The 14,639-nt window shown below is 43.2% G+C and overlaps 1 protein-coding gene across 1 annotated transcript; it reads left to right on the plus strand.

Moving 5' to 3' along the window:
• Positions 1 to 36: 36 nt before the first annotated feature.
• On the plus strand, positions 37 to 9,280 carry nhp2 (NHP2 ribonucleoprotein homolog (yeast)). The gene is made up of 4 exons (XM_068003287.1): positions 37 to 310; positions 6,136 to 6,205; positions 7,402 to 7,507; positions 8,014 to 9,280. Exons 1-4 carry the CDS (start codon positions 148 to 150, stop codon positions 8,137 to 8,139), a joined length of 465 nt encoding a protein of 154 aa, XP_067859388.1. The 5' UTR covers positions 37 to 147; the 3' UTR covers positions 8,140 to 9,280.
• Positions 9,281 to 14,639: the final 5,359 nt, after the last annotated feature.

The following is a 14,639-nucleotide window of genomic DNA, read 5'->3' on the forward strand; positions in this document are numbered from 1 at the left end:
GAAGTGCGCGGCCTTTTCTCTGATTGACGTGGGGTAGCCCGGATGCTCCCGCCCCTTTCCGCGATTGGCATGCGGCGGCTGAAGTTGGTGCCGGCGGAGCGGCAGTAATTAGAGTGAGTGAGAGAGAGAGAGAACCAACCAACCGGAATGAAGTCACCGAAGGTAAAGAAGGAGAAGAGAGACGAGAAAGAGGAGTCGGAGGCCCCATCTGAGAAAACCTACGAGGAGTTGGTGGCCAGTGTGAACGCGATTGCGCAGCCGCTGGCCTCGAGGAAACTGAGCAAAAAGCTGTACAAATGCGTCAAGAAAGGTAAAGGATTTGGCGGGGGGATGGGTGAGGATTGGGGGAGAGAGATTTGGGGGAAAGGGTGAGGATTGGCGGGGAGGGTGAGTTGTGGGAGAAAGAATGAGGGTGGGGGGGATGAGTGAGGTGATTTTGGGGGGGGAATGAGTGAGGTGATTTTGGGGGGGGAATGAGTGAGGTGATTGGTGGGGGATGAGTGAGGTGATTGGGGGGGATGAGTGAGGTTAATGGGGGGGGGGAATGAGTGAGGTGATTGGGGGGGGGAATGAGTGAGGTGATTGGGGGGGGGAATGAGTGAGGTGATTGGGGGGGGGGATGAGTGAGGTGATTGGGGGGGGGTGAGTGAGGTGATTGGGGGGGGGTGAGTGAGGTGATTGGGGGGGGGATGAGTGAGGTGATTGGGGGGGGGATGAGTGAGGTGATTGGGGGGGGGGATGAGTGAGGTGATTGGGGGGGGGGATGAGTGAGGTGATTGGGGGGGGGGATGAGTGAGGTGATTGGGGGGGGGGATGAGTGAGGTGATTGGGGGGGGGGGATGAGTGAGGTGATTGGGGGGGGGGGATGAGTGAGGTGATTGGGGGGGGATGAAGGGCAGTGGGGTGAGAGAGTTGATGTTTGGGGGTAATGGGCAGTGGGGTGAGAGAGTTGATGTTTGGGGGTAATCCATTGCAGAGCCGGTTTGTCTCAACTGAGTAACCATTTGGTACATTGCTGGTTTGTGTCTGGTGTACCATGTGGTGAGTTTCTGATTCAGTCATGGACAGTGGCAGGTCGGCCTCAAGTGCTTCTATTCGGGGACGCCACTTACTAGAGCTTTGTCATTATTATGGAATAGCTTCTGTAACTTGGTGAGCCCCAATTTCAAGGAAGCTCCATATAGACCAGCATCGCTGGTCATTATGGTTGGGTTGATTGATTAGCCTGTGACCATAACCAAGAAAGTGTCTTTGGAAGCTATTTAGCTTTGGCGTTGGGTTGGGGCCTCTGTTCTTGCTGCCTACGGCAATATTGTCACATAACTTAAAATTTGGAGAGTTAGGGTCGAGGGGGGGGGCACCATTCCTCCCCAATTCATATGTTGCAATTTTGCAATCTGAAAAGCATGCAAATCCTTTGCGAAAAGGTTTAACTGGATTTAAACAACTTCAATAGAATGTAGTCCTGTTATAAGAACATAAAAAATAGGAGCAGGAGTAGGCCAATCGGCCCCTCGAGTCTGCTCCGCCACTCAATAAGATCATGGCTGATCTGATCCTAACCTCAAATCTAAATGCATGTCCAATTTCCTGCCCGCTCCCCGTAACCCCTAATTCCCTTTACTTCTAGGAAACTGTCTATTTCTGTTTTAAATTTATTTAATGATGTAGCTTCCACAGCTTCCTGGGGCAGCAAATTCCACAGACCTACTACCCTCTGAGTGAAGAAGTTTCTCCTCATCTCAGTTTTGAAAGAGCAGCCCCTTATTCTAAGATTATGCCCCCTCGTTCTAGTTTCACCCATCCTTGGGAACATCCTTACCGCATCCACCCGATCAAGCCCCTTCACAATCTTATATGTTTCAATAAGATCGCCTCTCATTCTTCTGAACTCCAATGAGTAGAGTCCCAATCTACTCAACCTCTCCTCATATGTCCACCCCCTCATCCCCGGGATTAACCGAGTGAACCTTCTTTGTACTGCCTCGAGAGCAAGTATGTCTTTTCTTAAGTATGGACACCAAAACTGTATGCAGTATTCCAGGTGCGGTCTCACCAATACCTTATATAACTGCAGCAATACCTCCCTGTTTTTATATTCTATCCCCCTAGCAATAAAAGCCAACATTCCATTGGCCTTCTTGATCACCTGCTGCACCTGCATACTAACTTTTTGATTTTCTTGCACTAGGACCCCCAGATCCCTTTGTACTGCAGTACTTTCCAGTTTCTCGTCATTAAGATAATAACTTGCTCTCTGATTTCTCCTGCCAAAGTGCATAACCTCACGTTTTCCAATATTGTATTGCATCTGCCAAATCTCTGCCCACTCGCCCAGCCTGTCTATATCCCCTTGTAGGTTTTTTATGTCCTCCTCACTCTCCACTTTCCCTCCCATCTTTGTATCATCTGCAAACTTTGATATGTTACACTCGGTCCCCTCCTCCAAATCATTAATATAGATTGTAAAGAGTTGGAGACCCAGCACCGACCCCTGCGGAACACCACTGGCTACTGGTTGCCAGTCCGAGAATGAACCATTTATCCCAACTCTCTGCTTCCTGTTAGATAACCAATCCTCCACCCATGCCAGAATATTACCCCCAATCCAGTGATTCTTTATCTTGAGCAATAATCTTTTATGTGGCGCCTTGTCGAATGCCTTCTGGAAGTCTAAATACACTACATCCACTGGTTCCCCTTTATCCACCCTGTACGTTATGTCCTCAAAGAACTCAAGCAAATTTGTCAGACATGACTTCCCCTTCATAAAGCCATGTTGACTTTGTCCTATTAAATTATGTTTATCCAAATGTTCTGCTACTGTCTCCTTAATAATAGACTCCAAAATTTTACCCACCACAGATGTTAGGCTAACTGGTCTATAATTTCCAGCCTTCTGCCTACTACCCTTTTTAAATAAGGGTGTTACATTAGCAGTTTTCCAATCTGCCGGGACCTTTGCTGAGTCCAGAGAATTTTGGAAAATTATTACCAAAGCATCCACAATCCCTACTGCCACTTCCCTCAAGACCCTAGGATGTAAGCCATCAGGTCCAGGGGATTTATCCGCCTTGCGTCCCATTAATTTACTGAGTACCAATTCCTTAGTGATTTTAATCGTATTTAGCTCCTCCCACCCCCAGAGCCCCCTGTTTGTCCAGTGTTGGGATATTCTTAGTGTCCTCTACCGTAAAGACTGAAACAAAATATTTGTTCAGCATTTTTGCCATCTCCATGTTTCCCACCATTAATTTCCCGGTCTCATCCTCTAGGGGACCTACGTTTGCCTTAGCCACCCTTTTTCTTTTTATATAACTATAGAAACTCTTGTTATCTGTTTTTATATTTTTTGCTAATTTATTTTCATAATCTATCTTCCCTTTCTTAATCAATCCTTTAGTTACTTTTTGCTGTCTTTTGAAGACTTCCCAATCTTCTATCCTCCCACTAAGTTTGGCTACCTTATATGTCCTTGTTTTTAGTCGGATACTATCCTTAATTTCTTTACTTAGCCACGGATGGCTGTCATTTCTTTTACACCCTTTTTCCCTCAGTGGAATATATATTTTTTGAAAGTTGTAAAATAACTCCTTCAATGAACACCACTGCTCATGTACCGTCTTACCCTTTAATCTATTTTCCCAGTCCACTTTAATCAATTCCGCTCTCATACCATCATAGTCTCCTTTATTCAAGCTCAGTATGCTTTTTTGAGAACCAACCTTCTCGCCCTCTAATTGGATATGGAATTTAACCATGTTATGGTCACTCATCCCAAGGGGATCCTTAACTAGGACATTATTAATTAATCCTGGCTCATTACACAGGACCAGGTCCAAGGTTGTTTGCCCCCTTGTAGGATCAGTTACATACTGCTCAAGAAATCCATCCCTAATACACTCAATAAACTCTTCCTCAAGGCTGCCCTGCCCAATTTGATTTGTCCAGTTAATATGATAGTTAAAATCCCCCATAATTATAGCTGTTCCCTTATTACATGCCCTGACTATTTCCTGATTAATACTTCTTCCAGCAGAGTTGCAACTATTCGGAGGCCTATATACTACGCCCACTAGTGTTTTTTTCCCCTTATTATTCCTGTTTCATTATCCTGATCCTTTGTCCCAATATCATTTCTCTGTATTACAGTGATTCCTTCCTTTATTAACATAGCCACCCCACCTCCCCTTCCTTCCTGCCTGTCCTTCCTGATTGTTAAATACCCTGGCATATTTAATTCCCAGTCGTTGTCACCCTGCAGCCATGTTTCTGTAATGGCCACAAGATCATACCCATACATAGTTATTTGTGCCGTTAACTCGTCCATTTTGTTATGAATGCTACGTGCATTCAGATAAAGAACTTTCAAATATGTTTTGTGACACTTAGTTCCTGCTTTTTCCTTTTTTAACACTTTACCTTTTACTCCATACCTTCTGTCCCTTCCTGACACGCTTTCCTCTGTCTCCCTGCTCAGGTTCCCAACCCCCTGCCACAGCTTTGATGCTGGGTTAATCGCCTTACGCCTTCTAGTTTTTATTTTATCTGTCGTGCCTAAAGTACACTTTCTTTCCGCTGCTCTACGCTTTTCCTTTTCACTTGTTCTTGAACAACTGTTTGTGCTATTTGTATTGTAGATTTCCCCTGGGTCTTCCCCTCTCTTGCTGCTCTCAACTTTATTCCCTTCTGACTCCCGGCTCAGGTTCCCATCCCCCTGCCACTCTAGTTATATTGGACCTGGATCTAGTGGATGACGATGACAATACGTGCATTTATATAGCGCTTTTAACGTTGAAAAATCATCGCAGGGCACTTCAGAGGCACAAGGGGGAAAAATGTCAAAGAAGGAGACATTAACTGGGATGACCAAAAGCTTGGTGGTGGAGGTAGGGGGAGTTACAAAGGTAATTCCAGGTCTTGGAGCCTAGGCAGCTGAAGGCACGGCGCCGATGGGATGGAATGGATTCATGAGGCCAGAGTCAGAGGAACATAGAGTATGTGAGGTGGGATGTACGGCTGGAGGAAGTTACAAAGATAGGGAGGGGCACGGCCATGAAGGGATTTAAACATGAGAATTTAAAATTGGAGACATTGTGGGACTAGGAGCCAATCACTTCCAAAATCTTAAATCCCAGATCAAACCAGAGTTACGTTGTAAACCTATTGCTCACAACAAATGCTGATGCCTTCTTTAATAAGACAGTTAACAACAATGGATTTGGTTTGGGATTTGAGATCAGTTGTCGTACTCCAGGAAGATCTGCTAAAGTGAGTTCAATAAGCTAATTCTTTCAGTTCGCCACAGCTGATCCTTCTGACATACAACTTAAGTAATCAGCACAACCGCACCAAAGTTGACATGCAGCTCTTCTGTGTTACAAAGTGCATCAAGTGGCAAATGTGGGTACTCCTAATATTTGGCTGCACTCCTAATTACGGCAGCAGTGGAATCCCACCTTTTTATCCGTTTTGTGAAGTGGATCCAGTTTTGTGCCCATCACATCATGTCGACATCGAAGCTGGCCAATGCAAATAGTCCGATTTGAAACAGATCTAAGTATGAACGCGCAGAAAATGGGTCTCCGTATTCCCAATCCAGACACTAATGGAGAGTGGTGCAGGGTGAGCTAGATTAAACAGGGGGAGTAATTCAGGGATTGATATAAGGCTTGGTTAAACACCACTCCATTTTAGTAATAAAGATCATAAATGTGTTCCAGACTACATCGGGACTAGCATGAGATACCTCTCGTTACAACTAATTAAAATGAAGGAAGGTATACCAAACTATTGAGATTGATTTAGTATAGTTAGTCTGATTAGTAATCTCTCCCATTTGGCTATACAGAAACAAACAATTACCATTTGTGGTGCTGGGAGGGGTTTCTTTACATTGCTTTGAAGAACTCACAGATGTTGTGAAGTTCATTCTGAAAAGTCACAACTGTTCATTATTTGTACTTAAGTTTAATAAAAAGCAGCTTCTGATCTCACTGAGGTAATGATTTGTACGTGAAGCTTTGCTCCAAAGCAAAGGTAAATGTGGGAGAGAATAGGATTGTTGTACATTGCTTGGACACTTCAGAATCTTTAACCACATCTATTTCCATTAATTTCCATTTTCATCTGCAGCTGCAAAACTGAAGCAGATACGTCGAGGAGTGAAGGAAGTTCAGAAATTCATCAACAAGGGGGAGAAAGGGTGAGTGTGAAATTGAATCTTTGTATGTTCTCCGATACAACACAGTTATTAGCAATAATATTTAATTGTAATTCTTGGAAACAGTTTGTTTTATTGTTGAGACATGAATGAGGGAATGAGAAACAGTGAAGACTGATAGGGTTGAACAGCCACCCAACCAAAGACAAGTCGAGACACGTACTTGCCTAGCAATTGACTTCCTATTGTGTAGATGTAAATGGTGTTACTCGAGACCACATTTAATCTCGTTAACTGTTAAAATACTTTAGGCGCCTTTGAACTTGCTACTTGACAAAGGAACCCAGGAAAAATATACATTATTAAAAAGTAAATGCAGTCTGTTGGAACCCTAGCGTGCAGACCTACAAAATATCACTTGTGGATTTGTGCCCACAATCCTCCGCAGGTTGAGTTGCTTGCTTTAGCCGTGTTGTTTTGGCAAGTGACGATCACCCACTCCCCACAGGGAGGGAATGTGCAGGAGTTCAATTGGGGTGATGCTTGCATGGCTTGTTAGTTGTCTCAGACATCGACCTGTCATTTAGACCTGGGAGCTGCATGGGGAAAAGGAATCATGAGTAAGTAGGTGACACTCTGTTCACAGATTTAAATGTTTCACTCCATCATATCCATTATGAAGGTGATAAAACTTTTACAACCGACTTCCATTTGTAGAATACTGTTTGTAAATTTACACTGCTCTTGGACACACAATTCCTGGTAATTACTGGATCAGACCCCCATTTTCCATATTTGATCAGTATGTTATCTTTGGCCCTGAATTCTCCTACTGTATCCTACCATCTTCCTTACCAGTTCCTCCACCCACAGCACCTTACTTTGTGCCACATCTGGATATCCACCAGAACAAGAATTTTTTAATGCGTCTTCCCTTGTCGTTTCTACTACCTCTGCACCTCTGTGTCCTTGTCTGTCTTGCTGATTCCTAGCAAACTAAGCAAAATCCTCTTGCATATGTTGCATTGGTGATGCATATGATGCACACTGCAGCTGGCAGTAGCTAAGAATTGATTTTATAAAGTGCATGACTCAAAAATCCACTGATAACTTGATGGATTGTAGCAAGACAAAAAATATAGTTATGGAGCGGAAAGAAAAAAGCAGAAAATTGTGAGATCTCATTCAGATTCTTTATAGTTTGGTATTGTGCTAATGTTGTATTTCTCTGGTTGCAGGATAGTCGTATTGGCTGGTGATACTCTGCCAATTGATGTTTACAGCCACCTGCCAATCTTGTGTGAAGATAATAGCCTTCCCTATGCCTACATTCCTTCCAAAATGGTATGGCTTTAGTTGGTTTTGTTTTTTAAAAAAAGAAAATCCTGATACCTGTTTCTACAAGATACCATAGACAAAATTTTCCAGATAACTTTGGTGAATGGGGTTGGAAAACCAATTCCAGCCCAGACAGGTGGGATGAAGCTAATAAAAAATGGGAAAAAATGCAAATGCTGCAAATCTGAAACAAAAAAAATAGATTGGATGGAGCTGCTCAGTGTTATAAGAGAAATTAGTGTGGCAGTTTTCTACTCACTTCCAGTGGACACAAGTACATTGGTTAAACAAAATATGCTTAAGAATTTTACTAAATTAAAAACTATTAAAGGATACATTGAGTTGACAAAATATTTTTGGAAATCACGAATTATATATTTTTTCAGTCTACAGTCGGTGCACATATTGGGGTATTCTGATTATCAGATAGTGTAGTCGCTGATTTGCTGTTATGTTTGTGCACAAACATATGAAGAGTTTAAATGGTAATATTTGTATTTTTTTTTGTGAAGGATCTGGGAGCTGCTGCAGGATCCAAACGGCCAACGTGTGTGATAATGATCAAACCTCATGAAGAGTATATGCAAGGCTACACTGAGTGCTTAGATGAGGTGCGATCGCTACCCCTTCCAATATAAATAAGATTTCGACAAACTCCTGTCGTCTTAACCATCCGCAATGGACGTTGAATGTGTTGTCACAATATGATGCATTGGAAGAATTATATTTGTGAAATGTTTAGTTTCTTCCACTAGTGCCAGTTGCAGGATTAGTTATTTTCAATGCTTAAGTTTTTTATATTTGAAAAATGTACAGATATTAATTGGTTTGTCCTGGTTTTTGAATTCTTCTGACTTAAATTGTAAATTGCAGCAAAGAAATTGGTGCCTGTTTTTTTTTTGAGTTCCTAACCTTGTTTGCTTAGCTTAGGACAATGTCAGTGAAACTAAAAATCCTGGAGCCGATTTTTGGGTTGGGTGGGTGAAGTGATTGTGCCACCCGCCTGTTGGCACCAGCAGGAGCCACAAACCATTTTAACGATATGGTCTCCTCTAGTAATTTTGATGAGCCGCCAGTGCTAAACGAGGTTAATCTGCAGCTCACCAACCCAGGGGAGGGGGGCCAGGAAATCTGGCGGCTCCTCTGGAGAGCCAAGCCAGAAGTATTCCATTAAGCGGGGGGGGGGAGTGTGCAATCCTCTGAACAACCAGCAGCAGGTGGGAGGATTCAGGCTTCTCCTTCCCCCCAACCCAGTGGCACTGCTTTTTTTTTGTTGCTGTTCTCAGAGCAGCCTGCAGTGGTGCCTTTAAGGATCAATTGTGAGGCTACTCTATACCCAGTACCACTGAGTGGAGAAAGCACAGCGCGTGCTCCGCTCTTTGGTACTTGAAAATTGCATTGGAGTTCAACAAATGGCCTAGGACCCCCGCCCACTGTTTCTCAATGGTTTATCACAAAGGAGATTTTAAGTGACTTTTGTGAAATAACAAAAAAAACCATTACGATCAAAATGCTCACTTTAAAACTACTGCAGGTATTATAAAATGTCATGGCCTTGTGCATAGCAAGAATCAAATATTTTCAGTTGAAATGTTCCATTTGTCAGGTTATATAAAATCCACTTGGAAGTTTCTCTTGTACAAGTTAGCTGAAGAACCTCACTTGTGGCGATATTTACCATATTACTGAAGCCGTTGCATATTCTTTATCTTTTGTATAAAATTTGCAAAAGTCTTTAATAAAAGAAAATAAATTTCTATAAAGAAATATAACAGAAAATTTTAATATTTATTCTCTTTTCCAGACAATATTTGTGTGTGTCAACAAATGGCCCAATTTGTCTCTTTCATTTAGGGGATAAACTACATTTCTGTAAGGAGTACCTTTTATTCCATAGAATGATTTCAGATAAACTTTTTGTGCTTGGTGATATGTGTGGGGAGTGTTACAGCAACAACTTACATTTATAAAGCACGTGTAACATAGAAACATCCCAAAGCTTTTCACAGGCATTTTTTTCAAAAAGGACACTGAACCAAAGGAGATATTAAGAAGAAAGATTTAAAGCTTGGTCAGAGGTATACATAAGAGGGTCTTAGAGACAGAACTCGAGAGACTGAAGGGTTTAGGTAGAGAACTCCAGAGTGTTGGGCCCAGGCAGCTGCCAATCGGCGGTGGGGTGGAGGGGAGAGAGAGAGAGCGCGCAGGGATGCACAAGAGGCCAAAGTCAGAGGAACAGAGTTTGTTGATTTATAGGGACGGAGGTGGTTAGTGGTAGGTAGGGTGAGGCTATAAAGATAGTTAAACACGTGGGTGCGAATTTAAAATTTTTAGGCAGGCAGATTGGGAGCTAACATGCGAGGACAGGGGTGTTGTGCAAGCAGGACTTGGTGCAGGATAAGATATGGAGAGCAGAGTTTTGAATGAGCTCACATTTTTGAAGAATGAGCGGCTAGCCTGGGGCGCATTGAAACAGTTTAGTCTGGAGGTAACAGAAGCATGAGTGAGGATTTCAGCAGCAGATGGGCTGAGGCAGGGGGAGATAGGTGATATTGCAGAGATGGAAGTAGGCGGTCTTTGTGATGGGGAGGATATGGGGTCGGAAGTTCAGCTCGGTCAAATAGCACACCAAGGTTACAAACAATCTGGTTCAGCCTGCAGCTGTGATTAGGGAGGTGGAGGAATCGGTGGCTAGGGAACGGAGTTTGTGGCGGGGCCAAAAACATTGGTTTCGGTCTTCCCGGTGTTTATTGGAGGGAATTTCAGCTCATCCAGGACTGGATGTCGGACAAGCAGCATGACAACAGAGGCAGTCGAGAGGTCAAGAGGTGGTGGTGAGGAAGAGCTGGGTGTTGTCAGCGTACATGTGGAACCTGATGTGTCTTTGGATTATGTCGCCGAGGGACAGCATGTATATGAGAAGTAGACAGGGTGAAAGATAGATCCGGAGGGACTCCAGAAATAACGGTATGGGGGCGGGAAGAGAAGTCATTGCAGGAGATTCTTTGGTTACGACTGGATAGGTAAGAGTGGAACCAAGCAAGGGCAGTTCCACTCAGCTGGACAATGGAGGTGAGGTGTTGGAGGAGGATGGTGTGGTCAATCATGTCAGACTGCAGACAGGTTGAGAAGGATGAGGGATAGTCACAGAGAATGCCATTTGTGACTTTGATTAGGGCTGTTTCATTGCTGTGGCAGGGGTGGAAACTTGATTGGAGAGATTCAAGCATGGAATTGCGGGAAAGCTGGGCACCGTTTTGGGAGGCAACAAATATGTTCAAGGACTTTGGAGAGGAAAGGGAGGTTGGAGATGGGATGGTAGTTTGCAAGCACAGACAGGTTAAGGGTGATTTTTTTGAGAAGGGAGGGGGACTACCTGAGGAGAGGGAACCATTTACTATATCAGCTAGCATGGGGGCTAGGAAAGGAAGTTTAGAGAGTAGGAGGTGGCTGTAATGGAGATGATGAGCTTGGAACGGGCTTGAGGAGAGATAATGGAGGAAGCTGAGAGTTCAGGGCTAGGGCTGAGGGGAAGCTTAGCTTGGTGGGCAAGGGGAAGAGTAATGCGGCAGAGGTAGCTGAATGGATAGTCACAATCTTTGTGACAAAGACGTCCATGAACTCCTTGCACTTGTCGGAGGGAGCATGGAAGAGGGGTTTAAGGAAACTGTTGGTAGTGAAGAGAAGCCTGGGGTTTTCTTTGCATTGCAGGATGATCCTGGAGTATTGAGCACTTTTGGCAGAGAAAAGCAAGGCCTGATAGTGCCTGATGTGGTCCATCCAGATGTGGCGATGAATGGCTCAACCAGTTGTGCAGCATAAACATTCCTTGGCCTTGAGGGAGTGAAGATAGGATCAAAGCAAGGGGAACGAACAGGGTAGGAGAGAGTAAAGGTCTTACTGGGGACAAGGGCATCAAAGGTGGAAGTGAGCAGATCGGTAGCTCCAGAAGTATCGTGGTGAATGGAGGGAAAAGGGGTAGTCAGTTGGGAGTTCAAAGTGTCATTGTAAGTGACTTGGGGGAGAGATTTTTGCAGGGCCAGATGCAGAAGGAAGTGGGATTAGAAGGGGGGCATGAGTGGTGAGGGATACAAGAAAATGATCATAGATGGTCTTGTCCGTGATTGAGTAGATTGAAATAGAGAGATGGCAAGTCGCGGAGCCAGTGAGGGGGTCAAGACAACCCCCCTCCCCCACAATTAATGAGAGGTCAAACAATTTTGTGCGTCAGCACACGGGAAAAACTGACTGCGAATAATTTAGTCACAACTTTTAAATTCCCGATCATGTTGCTATTTTGAGCCTTATGCAAACGGCATCACAGCATTGGAGGATGTTCTTGTTGTGCCTGTGCTGTGCTAAATCATTCAAATCTGGACTTCAAACCCCTGCATCCCTACCCATCCTTCCACTTTAGCTCTGACACTGTAGGGTGTGAAGGAAAATCATAATTTTAAGCTGTCCTGCACCTTCAAGCAGCATCAGTTGAGAATGTTGAGCTGTTGCTTGGCTGCCATTATGGTCAATAATGGCAGACCCGGGCATGGAAACCCATTACTTAAAAGAGGAATTTCCCCCTCAAAAATTCCCTCCTTTATCATGTCTACCATTATTTTTAAAGTGTAAAGTATCCTAGCCTTTATTGGTACTAATTAAAAATTAGATATGGTTTTAAACTACCGAGGTTTGCTGGAGTTTTGAATAATATTGGTGCAGACATAGTCTGAACCAGTCCTACGTGTGTTCTTCATTGCGCCACAGCTACTTTCTGGGGTGTGGTTTGGCAGCGGAACGCGGACTTGATGCGCAGGCGGAAGTGTTTAGCTGTGTGACGCGGTGCGAGAGGCTTCACGTGCGGCCGGAGGAGAAAAGGAGCGGGAAGTTCGGCGGGAGCGGGTGTGAGGAGACGGCGAATAAACCAATCCCAGTAAAACACAACAAATCTGATAAATACCATGACCGTCGACGAGGGCGGCCTTTGAAATATCACAACAGTGCTGTTCGTTTCTTTGGTGCCGGTGCGTGTCCCAAACGGTGAGTGAGTGAATTTTTCCCCTCGTCACAGGCGACAATTAATAAAATAAACAAAAAAAAAATCAGGGGCTGTGTGCGTGTTGGGGCCTAACCAGTAATGTTAACTCGAGCAGGCCTGGGAGTGGGGTGTTGGGATCCTTGAGGCGGGTGGATCATGCCCATCGCCATTTCTCTGCTCGAAGAACGAATTTTCGAGTATTTCGTTAAATGGGCCGAAGTAAAATTGGTAGCTCTTTGTTTTTGTGTGTTTTACATTAATTAGCATAAAACGTACAAAAGTATTGGGGGGTGGTGGTGAAAAGAGCTGGTGCGGAATTATTTGCACTTTTTTTTTACAGTGTAAAACTGGAACACAAGAAGGGATTGGAGATTCCCAAAGCGGCTAGATGTTCTGTCTGAGTTTTGCTGTAGCCTGATGCTGTCACGTTCTAAAAACTTTTTGTTTTCCCTTTTGCAAATACTCTTATTCACCTCAAGTATCTGCGTTGGATCTGTCTCGCCCCTCCCCGATTTAAATGAGTGCCACTCCTGCTCCCTTATTGCTTTCCCGTGGAGTGAGTTGGGGAATGTCATTAAGAGTGTCGGGCTTACAGTGTCCTCAACACTAAGACGACGATTCTATAACCACTACAGAGTATGGACAAAGTTTCCGGGTTTTGGCCGTAATCAATATAGCACTACTGAAGAGAGGAAAAGCATTCAGTGATTTAAAAAAAATACAAGGGAAAAGTAAAGAAATGGAGATATACACTCTCATCTTTGGCTGAGTTGCCACTAAGTGCAGGTAATAATTGGCCGGGCAATCAGATTTTGAATTTAAGCTGATGCACAATCTCACAGTTAAGGGGACAAGAGGTTGATCCTGACATTTCCTTTTCTGCATTTCCCTTTTTTAATTGTGATTTTAATTTTTCATTAAATGAAAGAGAGTTGGAAGTATAGATAAACTTGAGATTACTTAAAATGAAAAGTAGCTAAAATAAGCACCAGAAACTCTAATTATTGACCAGCGACAGTAACACTAAGTAGACTAGGATATATTCACTGCTGATGGACCTCTTGCTTGGAGAGAGAGCGGCAATACCACTAGCTCAAGGCGGAGCTGGGAGGTGAGATTAACAGGCCGTCTGAAGTGGGGGTGGAAAGGCTGCAAAAGAAACCAAATGTCAAAGATATACGCTGAAAAAGCAGCAGATCTCCATTTGGATGTCATATCACTTTAGATGTTGAAGGAGTAATGTTCTGTCCCTCATAGTTGATCTTGACCACAAGCATGGATTTTTAATATTAATGCCCAAAAATAACCTCTCCTATAAAAATGAACAGTAACCCCAACTAATTTTTAAAATTTCCTTACAAAAACATTTTTTATAACACTTTTTACTAGTTTATAGATCATGTAACCTCATACACAATGAACCATTATGACTTATTGCTGTTATATCTGTCATCCCATCTTATTTTGATTGTGAAGTTAACATTTTGTTCTAATAGGCAGATGTACACTAGCCTTTATACTGATTTAGTGACTGTAAAAGCCTTTAATACCTCTATTGAAATTACATCTATGCTAATATATTTTGTACATGTAATTGTATTCTAGGTAAATAAGTATATCCAAATCTTTAAACCCCCTCCCTCCCCCCAAAAAAAAATCAGTGGCAGTTTGGATGGGCCAGGTAGGTTAGGGGAGCCCCCAAAAATCATAAGCTCAATTCTGCTAGCAACCAACATGTTTAGATTTTTATAGACACCCATGCAGTTCTTACAATTGTTTCTTATTAGTCTAGTTACCACTGTAGCAATGGTATATACTGGCATTCTTGTTGATTCTTTTTGCTAGATATAGAAAAATAAAAGTAGATTATCTTCAATGTTCATATTCCTGCTTTTAAAGACATCACTTCCTCCAACTCATCACAGGTGATTCGTTAGCTGGACAAATAAAACTTAAAACCCTTTTTAAAAACTCAGTGGACTGATCAGATTCCAGTTCTTAACCGTGACATTTCTAATTTCTCCTAAATAGCTGATTTACTAAAGTGAAGTGAGCCTGTACTGTGTACATTTTTATTTTTTTTAATGATTATTGTAGTGTGCTAGA

Source organism: Heptranchias perlo, chromosome 22, assembly GCF_035084215.1.
Source record: "Heptranchias perlo isolate sHepPer1 chromosome 22, sHepPer1.hap1, whole genome shotgun sequence".
Taxonomy (NCBI): Eukaryota; Metazoa; Chordata; class Chondrichthyes; order Hexanchiformes; family Hexanchidae; genus Heptranchias; species Heptranchias perlo.

Excerpts from the sequence above, each read along its gene's own strand:
- nhp2 (XM_068003287.1), top strand. The coding sequence starts at position 148 with ATGAAGTCACCGAAGGTAAAGAAGGAGAAGAGAGACGAGAAAGAGGAG. Across the intron at positions 311-6,135 it reads GTACAAATGCGTCAAGAAAG|CTGCAAAACTGAAGCAGATA; the intron begins GTAAAGGATTTG and ends TTTCATCTGCAG. Across the intron at positions 6,206-7,401 it reads ATCAACAAGGGGGAGAAAGG|GATAGTCGTATTGGCTGGTG; the intron begins GTGAGTGTGAAA and ends CTCTGGTTGCAG.